Here is a 13882-nt window from a genome sequence, read left to right as displayed (position 1 = left end):
ACGTGCAGAGGCAGGTCCGGGGGTCTCGAGACAGAGAGAGAGACCCCTTGGTAAGCAACCTGCTGGCTAGCGGGATTTTCCTCCGGCCACCTGCGTGGCAACCTCACCTGTCCCACGCAGGTGGGAAAAAGTCCCGGCGGGCCGTTGTCCCGGCCCCAACCTCGCCTCCGCCTCCTCCCACCTGGCGGCCAGGTGAGGCGTTGGGGAAGCCGCCCGCCTTCCTTGGCTGCCCGTCCAGGAAGGAAGGAAAGAAGGAAGGAAAGAAAGAGAGAAGAGAGCAGAAACAGACGGGGGGAAACTGTCCCCGCGGATCGCAGGTGGGGGGAGGCAGAGAATCGGGAGTGTTGGGGGCAGAGAGAGAGGTCCCCCAAAACTTCCGAAGGGGAGGGTCCTTTCCCACTTTCTCCAGCCAGCTGCATGCACTTCCTCCTTCTTTCCCCCCTCCTTCCTTCCCTCCTTCCTTCTTTCCTTCCCTCCTTCCTTCCTGCCTTCCTTCCCTCCTTCCTTCCTTCCTTCCTTCCTTCCTTCTTTCTTTCTTTCCTCCGTTTGATCTCTAAATTTCTTAATTCAGAAATTAAATCTGTCCGCTCGGCTTCTAGTTTTGCGTGGGGTTTGGTTTTTGTTTTTGTTTTTTTGCTAGCAATTCTGCTCCTTCCCCTCTTGTCTCTCCTACTCAGGACTTTTTCCACGCAGGGAAAAAATAAATAAATAAATGTCCTCCCCGCTTTGTAGTTAGGCTCACCTGGCCGTGGCAGGTACTCCTTAAGAGCCCACCTTCCCTCCCCCTCTTGTCTCCCTCTCCCACCTCTCTCTCCCCGTCTTTTTTTCCCCACTCGGTATTTTTTTTTTCCACCCACTTTTTTCTCCCTCCCACTTTGGAGTTTGGCTCACCTGGCGTGGCAGGTAATCCTTAAGGGCCCAAGAAAAGCCCTGTTTTGCAAGGGGAAGGAGTCAACAATGTAGATATTTCCACCACCCCACAGCCCCACACTCTTCCAGCCCACCCCAGAGGGCTCTTCCATGGGTGACTCCGGCCTTGGCCCCGTGCCATCTGCCTTGGGAGTTTTACATTAACCATTTTTTTGTGACACACACACACACAAACACATAAACACACACCCTGACAACAGCATTCCTTTAATTTCCCCTGTCCTGGGTTTGTAATATTTGTCTTTCTCTGTTTCGGCCTGGGGGGAAAGCCAGATTTCACACCAGATAATCAGAGTCGGAAGGGATCTTGTAGGTCATCTAGTCCAACCCCCTCCCCCTGCCCAAGCGGGAGACCTGACAAATGGCAGTCCTTGTGCCCATTTCACAGATGGGGACAACCGAGGCCGACACGGCGAAGAGCTAAAAAGGGGTTGTGGTTTGTTGTTTTTGAAACTGCTTCAGAATTGATCCCAGAGATCTGTTTTGATCAGCGGCTGAGGAGGCCAGAGATCCCTTTTGAAGCTCTCCTCCCCAAGATCTCCCTCGCCTGAAAAATTCAACAATATTCAGCTTTACAACACCCACCAGGAGAGGCCTAACGGCTGGAACGGGCCTGGGAGGTCTTGACTTGAGACTTTCAAGAAAAGACTGGACCACCATTTGTCAGAAAGGGTGTAGGGTCTTCTCCTTGGGCAGGGGGTTGGACTAGATGACCTCCAAGGTCCCTTCTGACTCTGTTATGATTCTGTTATTCAGAAATTGTGGAAGATTCATCCCTGGAGGCTTTTCAAGAAGAGACTGGACTGCCATTTGTCAGAAATGGTGTAGGGCCTCCCGCTTGGGCTGGGGGTTGGACTAGATGACCTCCAAGGTCCCTTCCAACTCTGATGATCTGTTATCTGTTAACTTACAACAGTTCGTTTACTGACCATTCGAAGTTCACAATGGCACTGGGGGAAAAAAGGGACTGGGGACCTTGCTTTCTCACACTTAACAACCATTGCATCATCTTGGACGGTTAAAAACTGGGATCGTGTGGCCTCCGTCTCATATTTATGACCGTCGCAGAGTTGCGCGATCCCCTTTTTGCGACCGTCGGACGAGCAAAGTCAACAGGCAAACTAGATTCGCTTCATAACGCTGTAACTAACTTAACCACTGCAGCGATTCAATGAACAACGTTGTAAAGGGGGCCCAAATTCACACTAAACAGCTGTCTCACTTAACAACGGAAGCTTTGGAGTCGTGGTTGTATGTTGAGGACCAGCTGTAGTGTCCAACCTTCTCCCTCAAGGCAGGAGACTTTATACCCCCCCCGTTCAAATGGTTGTCCAGTCTGGGTTTTTTTTTTTTCTTGAAAACCTCCAATGATGGAACCCCCACAACTTCTAGTGGCAAGCAGTTCAATTCAATTAATCCTTCCATCATTCAAATTAAAAAATGATGCTTATTCAAAAAATTGCCTGGTATTGAACAAGAGAGTTACTTACTCAGTATTGATAGTCCTCGAGTTACGACCACAAGTGAGGCCCACATTTCTGTTGCTAAGTAGGCAGTTGTAAAGTGAATTTTTTTTTAAAGCCCTGTTTTACAACCTTTTTTTGCCACCGTTAAGTGAAACACTGCCGCTGTGAAGCGAGTGACATTAAATGAATCTGTCTTCCCCATTGGCTTTGCTTGTCAGAAGGCCGCAAAAGGGATGCTACCACGGTCGTAAGTGTGAAAAACGGTCCTGGGTCCCTTTTTTTCAGTGCCGTTGTCACTTCGGTCACTAAACGAACCATTATATGTCGAGGAATCCTTGTATTTTTGCACAATAAATGCAAAAGCCCTGGCATCCAGAAGGTCTCTGGGGTGTTTTATGTCTCCTGCAGAGCCAAATCATCCTCTGGTAGGGGAGGTTTTAAAAACATTAGCAGGGGGATTAAATTCTTTTTCATTTGCAAACCTGCGCTCCTGTGGAAAAAGCCCCCTTAACAGCCAGCTAATGCCTCCCTTTCCCTGCCGGGGGTGGGGGGGTCAGTGGGGATTGGGAGAGGGCAGCCTTTGCAATTGGGGGTGGGTGGCCCACTTGTTTAAGATACTTGTGGGTCCTGTTGAGGTAATTCCCGTTAGGAGAATGAGTGCATACAGGGAGACGTATAGAGAGTAGTGTTGGAATAATACACACAGAGCACACAGATACACTGTACAGTAAATGTAAGTTTTTACTTCCAGAAAGGTTTAAGCAAAGTCCAAAATAAGCAATCCAAATTCATTCACAAGTTAAATCAGTCAGTTTTCAATCCAGGGATAATCCAAATATCAAAGTCCAGTGTCAAAAAACAGTTCAGTAAGACTTACATTAAACCACACCTAATTACAGTTTTGCATTTTCTTAAAGATACAGTTTTAAAATGTTTATCCTGGTTTATATATTTCTAACCCAAATACCTGTTAGGTGACTTATATTCCTAACATTCTCCCCTTTTGGGTAAGACAATATATACAACCTTACATTCTAAGTCCATAATCTTCACAGCTAGCCTTATGCTTTATGGAGCCTTGGGCCTTTGTAAAATGATCTGCGATATTGTTTTCTGACATACAGTATTCTAGCTTAATCATTTTACTTTGCACACATTGTCTCACATTTAAATATCTTAAATCTGTGCTTCGTTCTTGTTTTAACAGCAATATTTGAAGCCATCTGTATTGCTGATTGGTTATCTTCGTAAACAACAATGGGATCTTTTACATCAATTCCCGTATCAATTAATAATTGCTTATACAAAACTAAATCTGTACATAGTAAAGACAAACATGAGAATTCAGCCTCCATTGTTGACAAACTTAGATGTTTCTGTCTAATAGATCTCCATCCAATCAATGCTTTTCCCAATAACACAGCAGTACCCAATGTAGATTTTCGTGTATTTATGTCTGTAGCAAAACTTGCATCAGCATATGCAGTCAAATTCAGTTCATCTTTTGGCTCCAGATACAATGCATAATGCATTGTTTGTTTCAGATATCTTAACACATGTTTAGCAGCTTGCCATTGCCTTTCAGTGGGCTCAGCGTTAAATCTCGCTAATTGATTAACACTGTATGCGATATCTGGCCTTGACCAATTACTGAGATAAGATAAACTACCAATCAAGGACTGATAAGTGTTCTTATCAAAAACAGGACTTTGAACATCACTATGGATAAACTCCTGGCTCATTGGTGTTTTAGCCGGTTTACAAAGTTCCATTTTAAAACTTTTTAGTAATTGGTTAATTTTATCTGCCTGTGAGATTTTGTATCCTCCCCTAGTTCTATCTATCTTTAAACCAAGATATGGTTTGATTTCTTCTAACTGTTTTATCTTAAATTTCTTTTCCAATAGTGAAATTATCTCAGTAGCTTCTTGTTCAGTTTTGGTGATTAATGCTATATCATCAGTAAACAATAGCAACAATGAAATCATACCATTACTTTTTCTTTTAAACAAACATGGATCAGCCATGCCAGCTACAAAACCTATTTTAGTTAATTCTTTAACTATACATTGGTTCCACTCATATCCTGATTGCTTTAAACCATAAAGACTCTTTTTCAATTTCCAGCAATCATTATTATCAGTATTATCATTTTTTAGACCTAAAGGTTTCTTTAAATATATAGTGTGTTGCAACAGTGCATGCAGATAGGCTGTCTCTACATCCAAATGATTTACAATGTATTTCTCCTTAGCTGCCCACACTAATGCTGCCCTTAATGTAGTAGCCTTCAGACCAGGAGCAAACACCTCATCATAGTCATTTGCTGTCTGATTGAACCCTTGTGCTACTAACCTGGCTTTATGGGTAACAGTCCCATCTACACCTGTCTTCAATTTATATATCCATTTACATCCTATAGCATGTTTACCTGGTGGTAACTTAATGTTTTCATATACCTCCAGTCTTTTTAATGATTCTAGTTCCTTATCCATTGCTTTCTGCCAAGCAGCCTGATCCTTAGCAGGATACAGTTTCAGTTCATTATAATTACTTGGAACTGTATTCACTTGGCATACAACACTAGCCTGATATCAGGTGGTCGTGTTACTCGGGTTGAACATCTTGGTAATACAGGGCTAACTGGTGGACTTTCCTGTGCCACCTGCTCCTGTTCTTCTACCTCTTCCTGTGCCTGTTCTACTACTTCCTCCTGTTCTTCCTCTTTAATGGCTATTTGTTGTTTACTGATATCATCTTGAGGGACTATTTGGGTGTCAATAATAATATTGCTGGATTCCTGTTCCAGTTTATCCCACCCAACGTGCTCAAGAAATTTTGCACTAGCACTACAATAAACATGAGCTGTGCCTTGATCCCAGAATCTAAATGGTTGGCCTCGTAACCCACAAAAAATAACTTCTTAGCTCTATGTTGCCCTTTCAGTCTTACTTGTGAGGGAATATGCACCCATGCTGGAGCTCCTAATGTGTGTAGGTAACTTAAATTTGGTTTTCTGCCATGCCAACGAGTGAATGGCAATTCTCCAGTTGTTGTATTTACTACATTGTTTAAAACATGGTTACTACACATTATGACTTCACCCCACAGTGTTTCAGGTAAACCTGAGTCAGATAACATAGTGCGAGCCATGGCTTGTAATGTTTGCCCTCTTCGTTCTACAAATGAGTTATGTTGTGGTCTGTAAGGTGCAGAATGTTTATGTTCAACACCAGCCAATTTTAAGATAGTTTGGAATCTTTTGTTAACAAACTCAGTCCCATTATCAGTTACTAAAGTAATTACTTTACTTTTCATTTTTCTCACAGCAAACCTTAGCCAGTTAAAGAAATGTTGGAATGTTTCTGTTTTTTCATAAGATAGCAGAAACCGTATCGTGAGTAATGGTCCATAATGCTCAAAATATAACAGGCACCTCCTAAACCTGGTTTCTTAGGACCAATTATGTCAGCAAAAACAACCTCTAAAGGTTCTTTGGTCTTAAACCCATTTAGTCTGTTTGCTGGAGTAACCTTACTCTTTTCTTGACTACAAGCATGACAGTTTAAATACTTGCTACAGGGTTTCAATTTTACTCCCTCTGACAATTTAACAGTTTGTTTGAGCATTTTGAAATTAATGTGCCCTAGACGTCTATGTAGTAAATGTATACATTCATCATGTGGCTTAACATTGTTATAAACTGAGTTAGCCATCTTCAACTGGTCATCATGTATTACATATAAATCATTCTTTAAAGTAGCAGTAACACTTTTACTCTCTTTCTCTATTATACAGTTATCTCCCCTAAAGGTTACTACATAACCAATATTAACTAAAGCCCTTACTGATAGCAAATTAAATTTTAGTTTAGGTACATATAACATAGTTAAATGTTCGTTTATACAAGGACAATATGCAGTACCTTCACCTGATGCTTTAATCTTCCATCCATTTGCCAATGATACATGTTGTTTACTTGTGGACATCTTTACAAACCTTTTTCTATCTTTAGTAATGCATTGCGATGCTCCACTATCAACAACCCACAAATCATTGTTTACAGTTGAATTGCTAGACATAGCTAAACTAACATTCTTCTTGGCCTTCTGGTGATTACCAGTATTCTATCTTTTTCCTTTCTTACAGAATCTAGCTATATGTCCCCTAGCCCCACAAGAAAAACATTTCCTAACAGTATGGGCAGTTGAAGACAAATTCTCTTCTTGTGGTTGTTCCTTCCTCAGTTGGTCTCTATCCAGCCGTCTTCTTGCTTCTTCTAACAATCTTCCAGTTATTTCAGTCAATGTCAGTTTATTTCTGGGCAGGACTTCCAGTGAAGATACATAATCATTATAACTTTCATCCAATGAGGAAAGAATGATGTAAACTTGATGCAGCTCTGAAAATATCAGTTCTTTTTCATGTAGCTCTTGAAAAGTTCTTTTCATGAAGTTCAAATGAGCTAACATATCTCCACCTTTCAGAAGATGTGCTCTAAACAGTTTACGTGTAAGATGTATGTGTGCACCTACACTGTCACGAACATAAATCTTCTTCAAATTCTCCCAACACTTAGCAGCAGACTCTTCTCCACGAATATGGACTAGCTGTTGGTCACTCAGTGTTAGTCCAATTATACAAAGAGCTCGTTCATTGTTCTGTTTAAGGTCAGCAAGCTTCTTGGCATCATCCTCATTATTTGGATCCCAAGCATTTACATCTGGTGGATCTTGAACTACATTCCATAAACCTTCTCTACGCAGAAGTAGACTGCACTTCATAGACCAGGAGACATAGTTTGTTCCATCCAACCGGGTTATCAGTGATAGACTTGTTGAAGTGACTTGTGCCATCTTTACCAGGATAGTAACCCACAATTAAACAGTAAACAGCTGTCTGTATACGGTACTGTGTATTCACACTAACTCTCAGTTATCTGAGCCTGGTATGGTCTGGGCCCATAACCAGTGTTGAGGTAATTCCCCATTAGGAGAATGAGCACATACAGGGAGACGTATAGAGAGTAGTGTTGGAATAATACACACAGAGCACACAGATACACTGTACAGTAAATGTAAGTTTTTACTTCCAGAAAGGTTTAAGCAAAGTCCAAAATAAGCAATCCAAAGTCATTCACAAGTTAAATCAGTCAGTTTTCAATCCAGGGATAATCCAAATATCAAAGTCCAGTGTCAAAAAACAGTTCAGTAAGATTTACATTAAATCCAGTAATATCAGTCAATTAGAAGAAATGGAGCAAGGGCAATGCTTTCCAACAGAAAGAAACAGAGATACACTCTCTCCTGAGACTCAGACTAAAAACTAAACAACCCAGGTTTCTGGCTCCATCTTATGGCCGTTTGCAAAACCACACCTAATTACAGTTTTGCATTTTCTTAAAGATACAGTTTTAAAATGTTTATCCTGGTTTATATATTTCTAACCCAAATAGCTGTTAGGTGACTTATATTCCTAACAGGTCCCCTTGGTGGCTTGTGCTAAGGATCCCTGGCATGGGGAGTGTGTGTGTGTGTGTGTGTGTCTGAGGGGGTGCTGAGGGGGGGAAGAGGGGTGATGAGACAGCTGCCAGGGCCATCAGGAGGAAGACACTCCCCTTTTGGGTGGAGTGGGGGCTCTGGGGGCAACCCCCTGTTCATTCCTGCTGTATCCAATCTTGGAAAGAGAGATGGGTTTGTTTTTTTAAGCAGGCCCCCAGCCCTATAAAGAGAGGTGGGACAGCCTCCCATTTCCCTCCACTGGCGAGAGGGAGGGGCTGCTTTTCACTCAGGAACTCAAGGCGGGGGTGGGTGGGTGTCTCCCTCTGGCAGGCCCTTCCCCTGCTCCTCTTAACAAAGGCAGCTGAGCCCGTGGAGCCCCTCCCCAACCCAAACCCCCAAGGTATCCGGTGTCAGTCAATTCGTTGTCAGTGTGCGGTATGACCCTGTCCCATGTTTGCATTGGACTGGGAAGACTTTACTGGGAGGGGGGGGCTCCCGTGCAGGGAAATTAGGGGTGGGGGTCGGATAGAGTCAGAAGGCCTGGTTAGGCAAGAAGGGAGCAGGGTCCAAAAGAGACAAGTTGGCAACCCACACAGTGCTTGTTAAAAAAAGCAATATACCATATTATATAATATAAATATAGAATATAAATATAGAATATAGAATGGAATGGAATACTGAATATGGAATACAAAATACAACATAGAAATAAAATACAATATAGGATATAGAATGAAATGGAATACAGAATACAGAATAGAATATAAAATATAAAATATAGAGGATAGGATAGGATAGGATAGGATAGGATAGGATAGGATAGGATACAGAACAGAACAGAACAGAACAGAACAGAACAGAACAGAATAGAATAGAATAGAATAGAATAGAATAGAATAGAATAATGGAGTGAAGAAAGAATAGAATAGAATAGAAATAATAGAATAGAATATAGAATAGAGTAGAAAAGAGAATAGAAAAGAGTAGAATGGAATGGAATACAATAGAAAAAAAGAGAAGAGAAATAGAAAATAGAATAGAATTAATAGAATAGAAAATAGAATAGAACAGAAAAAGGAAAATAATAGAATATAGAATAGAAAAGAGAATAGAGTAGAAAATAGAATAAAATTAATAAAATAGAATTAATAGAATAGAATACAGAGAATGGAATAGAAAATAGAATAAAATTAATAAAATATAATTAATAAAATAGAATAGAATACAGAGAACAGAATAGGAAAGAATAAAATAAATAAAATGGAATTAATAGAATAGTATACAGAGAATAGAATAGGAAAGAATAAAATTAATAAAATAGAGTTAATAGAATAGAATAGAATACAGAGAATAGAATAGGACAGAATAAAATCAATAAAATAGAATTAATAGAACAGAATAGAATACAGAGAATAGAATAGAAAATAGAATAAAATTAATAAAATAGAATTAATAGAATAGAATTTAGAATAGAATAGAAGAATAGAATAGAATAGAATAGAATAGAATAGAATAGAATAGAATAGAGAATAATATTGAAAACAGAACAGAGCAGAACACAGTACTTTATTTAGTCAAGTGTGGTTAGCCACACCAGGAATTTGTCTCTGGTGCAGAAACACTCAGTGTATTTGCAAAACAACAGAGAAAATCATCACCACCATTTTCACTTGTGCAATCTCTGGTCAGACAACAGAACTACTAAAAAAAAAAAAAAAAAAAGATTATTCTAGCCAGCGAGCCAAGCTGCATGCCTAAGCAAAAGAATTGTTTAAAAATCTTTCTGGCAACCCATAAAATCTGACCTGGGCAACAAATCCTGGATTGACTTTTGGGCAGCTCCCCCCATCCCTCCCACGAACATGGCTTGTGCTTTAACCCCAATCTGAGGTTTGTCTGTTCCTGTATCCCTGTAGCCCCCCCTCCCCAGCGCCTGTCCCCCGATGGCGCCAGACGACGGGACCGAATGGCTGCTGCAGCTGCTGAGCAAAATCCAACTGGAGCAGTTTTACCCCAGGATCCGAGACGAGCTTCACGTCACCCGCCCGAGCCATTTCGACTACGTCAAGCCCCTCGACCTGGACCGCATCGGCCTGGGGCGCCCAGGTGAGGTGCAGGGAAGGCGGGATGGGGGAATTGTGTGGGAGCGTGTGGCAACTACTTGGCGTTGACACCTCTCATGAAGACTTCCCAAGTTTATAGTCCTCATGAGGTGAAGGCGGAGGGGGGGCGGGAATCAACTGGTGTAACCATTGGTTCGTCGAGCCCGCGATCTGTGCTTCATTTTAAAAAACGGCCATTTTCAGCTTTGAAATTCACCTTCGACTGCAGCCTCAGTGAGTAAAACAGCGGAGGAGTGGCATAACCGTTGTGCCGCGCGAATCAGCTGGGCTGCAAAACACGGAAATATAGGACAGACTAGGTGAACCTATGGCACGCGAGCACGTGAGCCCCAGCCAAAGTTACAAGCACTGTGCATGTGTGTGCCTCCCAGCTGATTTTCAGCCCGTTTGAGGCCGTTTTCGCCCTCGCACAGCCTCGGGAGGCCAAAAAAAGAGCCATCTGGAAATACCAGAAGTGGGGCAACGGGCCCATTTTTCAGCCTCCCGAGGGTACAGAGGCCTCCCCCAGTCTCCGGAGGCTGAAAATGGGCACTTCCGGTATTTCTGGAAGGCCTGTTTTTCGGCATTCCGAGGCTGCAGAGGCCCTCCTCAAGCCTTTAGGAGGGCGAAAACGGCCTCCCCTGGGCTCGAGGCTCTCCGGAGGCTGACAATGGGCACTTCCAGTGTATCTGGAAGGCCCGTTTTTCAGCCTCCCGAGGCTGCAGAGGGTCCCCTTGAGCCTGAAACAGGCTGAAAATCAGCTGGGAGGCGCATGCATGCAGTGCAAATAAAGGGGAGGGGTGGTGGTGTTGCACGTGCATGCGCAGGGGGGTGCAGGCTGCATTGCATGGGGGGTGCCAGCACGCACGCACGCTTTCGGCACACTGCAACACGAAGGTTCGCCATCACTGGACTAGGGAAGCGGTGGGTGGACAGTGCCAACGGATTGCCGGAACAACCAGTTCACGCGAACCGGCCCAAACCGGCTGAATCCCCACCCTTGATGTGAAGGGAAAACAGACGGGGAGAGTGCACAGTGAAAAGGAGGATGAAACCAGACCTGAAAATCCTGTTGAAAATAAATAAATATACTGGGAGTCCTCATCTGATGACTCCTATTTCTGTTGCTAAGTGAGGCAGCAGTTAAGGGAAACTTTTGGCCCTGTTTTACAACCTTTCTGGCTGCTGTTGTAAAGCGAGTCACCGCCGCGGTTCAATCCGTCGCCCGGTGGTGAAGCGAATCCGGCATCCCTCTGGGTTGGTCAGATGGTTGCAAAAGGGGAATCGCCTGACTCCCTGGAATGCCGCGATCGTCGTAAGTATGAGTCAGTCATCCAAATTTTTCAAGTGTGGAAAAGTGGTCCATCAAGTCACCTTTTTTCAGGGCCGTTGTTAACTCTGAACAGTCACTCAAGTCGAGGATCCCTGCAATGGAGGAGTCTGCTCCTAGATGCCATATCTCACAAGACTTCTAAACTTTCTAGTCCTCATGAGCACCTGAGAGAAAAAGCTGGGGAGGGCGTCTGGTAGCATATAATACAGGATGCTACAGGAGGTTCAAAACGGATGTGTGTCTGTTTAAATTGGATATAAAGACCTTCCCTTTTGCAAGAACTACTATCAAGGGGATAAAAATAGTGGTTCCCCCCCTTCATTTGGCAACTTTTAAGACATCACTTGAGGCTTTCAAGAAGAGACTGGACTGCCTTCTGTCAGAAATGGTGTAGGCTCTCCCACTTGGGAGGAGGGGGGGTTAGACAAGATGACCTCCAAGGTCCCTTCCGACTCTGGTATTCTATATTCAATGGAACAAAAGTGGCCTTCGGAAATTGTGGGAGCATCATCACTGGACACTTTCAAGAAGAGATTGGACTGCCATTTGTCAGAAATGGTATAGGGTTGGGCGGAGGGTTGGACTAGATGACCTACAGGGTCCCTTCCAATTCTGATTATCTGTTTTCTATGGGCTTTCAACTCCCAGAGTTCCTCAGCCCGCAAAGATTTACCCAGAATTCACGGATAGGAGGACAAGAAGACATGTCAATATAGACAACTTTAGCACATTTTTTTTCCATAGAGTAACTTTCTTAATAATAGATGGTGGGAATGCGGCAAATGTAGTATATCTTGATTTCAGCAAAGTTGGGGGGGAATGGCCGGCTGAAGAATTCTGGGATTTGTAGTCCACAAGTCTTAAAGGGGCCAAGCTTGGAGACCACCCTGGACCTATAGAAAGGAATATTACATGGGAATCATTTCCAAGGGATCACGAAGCCCCCACCCCTTAAATTGCCCATGGAGGCAAAAGGGTCTTGCTGGCAAGCATGGTTTGGGTTTGAATTCGATTTTCCCAGACTGAGGTAGCTTTTATCTTACAGGTCAGCGGCGGCTCGAAGAGGCCTTGAAACACCGGAAGGGTCAAAGCCAGCGCCCCAAGTCCTGGGTCTATAAGGTGAGTGCGGGGACCCTCCCCTCAAAGGGACATGCCGGGGGGGCAGGTTTGCGGGGTGGGCGGGCATGTTATGCGAATGGGATTTCCTGCAGCTGTGGGGATCCAGCTGTTCCCTGGGGCAGGTTTGGAGAAGCGAAAAGAGGGGTGGATTTATTTGGGGAGTGGGCGGTTGGGGAGGGTAGAAGTGATACCACAACTTGCCAAATAGAGGAGAATCTTTGTAGCTTTGAACTGCAGGGACCTGGGGTGGCGTGTCTGAGCCAGGTGGTTTCCTTGCAGACATTTTGTGACCCAGCTAGGGAACGTCATCAGTGCTAGAAGGAAGAGGGGGTTAGGGAGAGGAGGAGGAAGAGGAGGAGGAGGAGTGTGGGGTACTTGGTGATCTATGAGCTGGGTGGTTTTCTTGCAGACGTTTCATGACCCAACTAGGGAACGTCATCAGTGCTAGAAGCAAGAGGGGTTGTGGGGAAGAGGAGGAGGAAGAGGAGACGGAGGAACAACTGTGGGGTCCTTGGTGCTCTCTGAGCTGTGTGCTGTTCTTGCAGACATTTCATGACCCAACTTGGGAACATCATCAGTGCTAGAAGGGAATAAGATGTGAAGAGAGGAGGACGAGGAAGAGGAGGACGAGGAGGAAGAAGAGAGGAAGAGGAGGAGGAGGAGGAAGAAGAGGAGGAGGAAGAAGAGGAGGAGGAAGAAGAGGAGGAGGAGGTAGAGGAGGAGGAAGAGGAAGAAGAGGAGGAGTAAGAAGAAGAGGAGGAGGAGGAAGAATAGGAAGAGGAGGAGGAAGAGGAGGAAGAAGAAGAGGAGGAGGAGGAAGAGGAGGAAGAGGAGGAGGAAGAGGAGGAGGAGGAAGAGGAGGAGGAAGAGGAGGAGGAGGAAGAAGAGGAAGAGGAGGAGGAGGAGGAGGGAGGAGGAAGAAGAGGAGGAGGAAGAGGAGGAGGAAGAGGAGGAGGAGGAAGAAGAAGAAGAGGAGGAGGAGGAGGAGTGTGATGACCCGTAGTCTCTCAAAATAACCCCAAACCCAAAACATACATTAAAGTCCGGTAATGCCTTCAACTTAACTTCACTGTTTTATTAGGCACAGTTTAAAGTCACAAAAGTAAATAATGAGGCAAAAAGAAAACCAAAACAAACCGCATTGACGAGAGTTCCAAAGCAAGCCAAGATAATTAATCATACATTCCAGGAAGATAACTGAGGAGAGTCCATGGGAAAGAACTCCAGCAAAGATAAACCTCTTTCAAAGTAAACACTAAACTTTGACTCCAACAATTCTGACTATGCAGTTACAAACTTATATACATAGCTCCCAACTGCAAGCAATGAGGAGGATCATGGTAATCTCCTCTTGAGTAGACCTCGCTTTTCCCTGATCCTCTCTTCCCTGCGTGACCTAGGATGGATAGGGGATGGGCCTGGATCCTCCTC

General features: G+C 43.9%; 1 protein-coding gene across 1 annotated transcript; it reads left to right on the top strand.

The window, feature by feature from the left end:
• Positions 1-245: 245 nt before the first annotated feature.
• On the top strand, positions 246-13082 carry LOC113428771 (non-receptor tyrosine-protein kinase TNK1-like). The gene is made up of 4 exons (XM_026691303.2): positions 246-317; positions 9814-10003; positions 12378-12451; positions 12997-13082. Exons 2-4 carry the CDS (start codon positions 9841-9843, stop codon positions 13033-13035), a joined length of 276 nt encoding a protein of 91 aa, XP_026547088.2. The 5' UTR covers positions 246-317; positions 9814-9840; the 3' UTR covers positions 13036-13082.
• The last annotated feature ends 800 nt before the right edge of the window (positions 13083-13882 follow it).

The sequence above is a fragment of the Notechis scutatus genome, unplaced genomic scaffold (assembly GCF_049901735.1).
Source record: "Notechis scutatus isolate UNSWTSFEM ecotype Mainland unplaced genomic scaffold, rNotScu1.2 NSCUCTG35, whole genome shotgun sequence".
Classification (NCBI taxonomy): domain Eukaryota; kingdom Metazoa; phylum Chordata; class Lepidosauria; order Squamata; family Elapidae; genus Notechis; species Notechis scutatus.
The sequence above is the reverse complement of the archived record's forward strand: the minus strand, read 5'-3'. Positions and strand labels throughout refer to the sequence as shown.